The sequence below is a fragment of the Cupressus sempervirens genome, chromosome 11, assembly GCF_028749045.1.
Source record: "Cupressus sempervirens isolate cs-2001-9-10 chromosome 11, ASM2874904v1, whole genome shotgun sequence".
Lineage (NCBI taxonomy): Eukaryota > Viridiplantae > Streptophyta > Pinopsida > Cupressales > Cupressaceae > Cupressus > Cupressus sempervirens.
In genome coordinates, this window is record NC_143128.1 from 563,521,004 (window position 1) to 563,525,390 (window position 4,387).

The 4,387-nt window shown below is 35.0% G+C and overlaps 1 protein-coding gene across 1 annotated transcript; it reads right to left on the bottom strand.

Moving 5' to 3' along the window:
- Nucleotides 1-1,399: 1,399 nt before the first annotated feature.
- On the bottom strand, nt 1,400-4,134 carry LOC149530881 (pentatricopeptide repeat-containing protein At1g03540-like). The gene is made up of 8 exons (XM_089808259.1): nt 4,111-4,134; nt 3,470-3,559; nt 2,992-3,162; nt 2,654-2,704; nt 2,212-2,542; nt 1,964-2,096; nt 1,768-1,880; nt 1,400-1,581 (listed from the first exon to the last, which is right to left on the bottom strand). Exons 1-8 carry the CDS (start codon nt 4,132-4,134, stop codon nt 1,400-1,402), a joined length of 1,095 nt encoding a protein of 364 aa, XP_089664385.1.
- Nucleotides 4,135-4,387: the final 253 nt, after the last annotated feature.

Here is a 4,387-nt window from a genome sequence, read left to right on the forward strand (position 1 = left end):
TTTATTTATGTTGTGATTGGTTCTTCTTAATTGTTGGAATTGTATTGAAAAATAAGAGAGTGCTCTAAAATGGTTTTAATGAGGTTTTAATGAGCTGAAATTATAATTAGTGCATTTGCAACTTTAAATTTAGGCATTAAATCAAATTATTTTAATTATTTTAATTAGAATCTTTTTTCCTCATTATAATATTACAACTAATGTAAAAATATTTCAGTCTAAGTAAAATAAAATAAATCAACTTCTTCAAATTTCTTTTTAAAAATTAATCCTAAATAAAACAAAACATTCACATCAGAACAATTTTTATTTTTCTAATAATTCATTTGTGTCTTGTACTTTGTATTTTTAAATAGAAATCACTTGAAATTCACTGAAATGCAAGGCCGCTAAGCTAAAACCATATGTGTCCTCCAAAGTGGGACTTGACCAGCGAATCTCCAACACTTCAGCTGCTAAATATTCCATGACATCATAAAATGTAAATGAGATCTCCAATAATATTATAATTTGATATTTTTACTTTAGTCCTAATATTATAATTAGAAATATGAATAAGAAATTATATGTAATGTTTGTTGGTAAACAGATTTGTCATAGTAGAATTTTCCCAACGAAGTGTGTGGCAAACCGTTCACAATAGTTGGATAGGCCCTTGGTATGCGGCCTTCCTCTACATTTAGAGGGGCAACTCCCTTGTATGCTATGATTATTGAAAAGGATTTTCAAATAAAGAATCTAAAACTTTAAAGATCAGGAGAAAGTCATTTAGGACAAATGCACCACACGTCCTCACAACCTTCTTCGGTAAACAAGATTGATAACAAAGGTGATCAAGAACTACGCTTGAAGGCAATCAGTATTACCAAGTATATTCATTATCATTCGTAAACACTCGCATAGCACCATGAGAATGTCTACTACTGCATATAACAATTTTGATTTTAAAATAAGAAACCCAAAGCACATCTCATTTCATTTCCTTGCACCAAGAAAGTAGTAGAGATTTTTCAATTTCAGAGATAAAAAGTGTACATACTTTCCAAAATTTATCCCTCAATCAAAATTTCAGCATAGGATTCCCTTATTTTTAAAACCAGAAAGTCCCTTTACAAAGCCCAAAAAAGCCCTTATATAGACACAGAGGTTAATAACTACCCTTTTGTGGTTAGTAACTACCTCCCAAATACGTGATTTGGGTGAGGTTAATTAACCTCAACAAAATTAACCTCAAATAACAATGACCACTAATTGAAATGTATAGCTTGAAACATTCAAATGGTCGATTCATCGAATCATTGACTTGTTATGTTACTTGATAAGACTCTTCTTCATGATCATCGCCAAGTTGGACATATTGAATATGGACAAAAAAATAGTCTTTCACAACATCAATTGCTCATACACTCACTGTAGAAGGAAATGTAAATAGATCTACTTTCAACCCAGACCGTTGCATTTGATTAAAGAGTTGCAATGCCTCTTCACCAAGCCCACTCTGGGCATATCCATTTTCCAATGCTTCTAAACTGGCACAAGCACTGACGACACTAGCAAAAGTTAAATAGTCCAGCATCAAGCCTGTCGATTGCATAGTCTAGAAAAGTTCAAGGGCTTCTTGATCATGTTCATGCTGAGCATAACCCTATTGAAGAGCTTCTAAGCTAGAAGACATTCTTAAGAAATTGGATATCGAGAATTGATTAAGCTTCATCCCAGCCAACTACGTGTGGTGAAAGAATCTAAAGCATTCCTCTCAATTTCCACTCTGAGTGTATCCTGCAACAAGTACATCTTTGAAGTAACTAGTTTTAATGGCTTCTGCGTGAACCTGTTTACCTTCCTCTAGGGCATCTACATCAGCAACAGCACTTAAAACACTGGCAAACGTAACATAGGTAGCTTTAATACCTAATCCGCGCATTTGAGCAAAATGTAGGAGGGCTGCACTGCATTTCCATACTGGGCATATCCCGAAATAAGTGCATTCCATGAGATGGAATCTCGTTTATGCATTCCATTAAACAATTTTTGTGCCTTCTCCAAGATTCCATAGTTTGCGAACATTGTACGAGTGTATTTTCCCACAGAAGTTTCTGAGTCAAATCCAAGTTTTATGGCATGAGCATAGACCTGCTCCCCTTGTTCCATAGCTAATAGGCTTGCACATGCACTCAAAGCACTGGATACAATGAAATGGTTCATTTTGACGTCTCTGGTAATGCATTTCATGAAAAAGGTTTAAAGCTTCTTCTGCATATCCATTCTGGCCACATCCTGCTATTATAGCAATCCATGAAACTACATCTCGTTGAGACAATTTGTCGAACACTTGGCGTGCATCGACAATACTGCCATACCTTGCATACAGGTTCGCTAGGGTAGTTCCCACAAACACGTTAGATTCAAACTCCTTCCTAAGTAAGTGCTCATGGATCCACTTACCCCGATGCAGAACTCCCAGTTCTTCGCAAGCTGAAATCATAAAAGTCCAGCAAACGACATCCCTCTGAGTCATTTTGTCAAACACTCGACGGGCATCCTTTATCCACCCACATTTCGAATACATGTCCACTAGAGCAGTACTCACATGGACATCCGATTCAAATCTAGCTTTGACAACGTGATTATGAACCCTCTTTCCATCTTATACGGCTGATAAACCAGTACATGCCTTGAATGGTAACGTCGAACTGTTTGGATTCTGCCATTCATAGAACTACATTTGATAGTAAACCTTAAACGTTTCCATGTAAAAACTACCGTTTGCATACTCTCCTATCCTTGCATTCCAGAATGAAATGTTGTCACCGGGTTTGCTAAATTTCCCCAGACTTCTCTCTTGATGGATTATTTAGTGAACAATTGGACATGGAGTTGCTGGAGTTGGTTGAGATTTTTGCACGCCTATAATCGAGAAAAAGAAACATCTTCATACTAGTAATGATAATAATTGTTTTTGTAATCTTTCTTGGATTTTTCCCGCATTGCCTCTGGAGTCTTAAATAGCGATGCTGAGTCATGTTTTCTAATGAAAGCAGTGCTCATATTGTCACTGTGAAGATGATCAAACAGAGTTCCATTTGAAATGTATTCATAACCAGCGAGGGAACTGGTGTCTCCACGCAATAGCCAAACAATTTGATATTTTCGAGCACGACTCTGATATAGTCAAACCACTTGCCTTAGCACTTCCATGGATTGAAGGCTCATATGACTTGTACACTGAGAGTTGTCTTTATTGTGAGTGCGTTAAAGGTGGCAAATAAGATATTCCTCCTCTTTGATAATGCCATGAAATCAAAATTGCCCTTTTGTTATTACAACTTACATGTGACACAGGTTAAGAACTGTCTCATTAATCTTTTGAGAGGTTAAGAAAAATGTGTTTTTGAACGTTATCGTTAAGAAAAACGTATTTTTAGACGTTATCATTAATCTTTTAAGGGGTTAATGGTTAATGATATACTTGAAAACACATATTTTGAGTTTCTCCATTAATTTGTGATAAATTTGAGCTCAGAGGCCGGATTTTTAAAATTTCAAGTGCTGTGCGGAGCTGAGAACGAGCCGGAGAGATAAAGATTCAGAAACTCACAAAGATTCGGGAAGAAAATAGTCAATTTAAAGCTTAAAACTAAGCAAGTTTCAAAAATTAACCATGGCTTATAAAATTTGAAACAATTTTATAACCTAGCAACAATGTTTAAATTTTAACATTTTATTTTTAGTTTTTGAACTTGTATTTATCTTTAAAATGTTTCAACTGTTTGTATTTTGATGTTGATGTAGGTATAGTTTTTAGATGTAAATTAATACTTCTCCTTTTCTTCTAATCATATATTTTTTCTTGTAAATAAATGAAAAATAATTCTAAATATATAATTTTTAGTAAAGTAATAATTTGAAAACTCAAAGACTGTGTAATTACTTTTAATTGACTTTACATGCAACGCAGATGTGATTTATTTAACTTGCACTTATCTGTAAGACATTCTTTTATTTAACTTGCACTTATCTGTAAGACATTCTTTTAATTATTTATATGTTGACTTATTTGTTAATATTTTATTTAAAATAGGTTGCTTACTTTTGGGAGAAGCTATCTACCCCAAGTATATATGTATCGTACATGTGAATAATGAAAGGCAAATCATGGGAAGAAAGGAGGTGGGGTTGTGTCCGATGGCGGTGAAAGCCCAAAGATTTGTGAAGAGGCGGAAGGGCGTTTTGAAGAAGGGCGTAATGAAGCTCGCAATTCTTTGTGGCTGAGCTGTTCAATGGCCAACATACAAATCATGAAACTGCGATTGCCGTTCTCCTCAAGAAGGATCGATCGAGATAGAGAAGAGAAGGAAGTTGCAGACATTTGTGAGGAGGAAGAAAT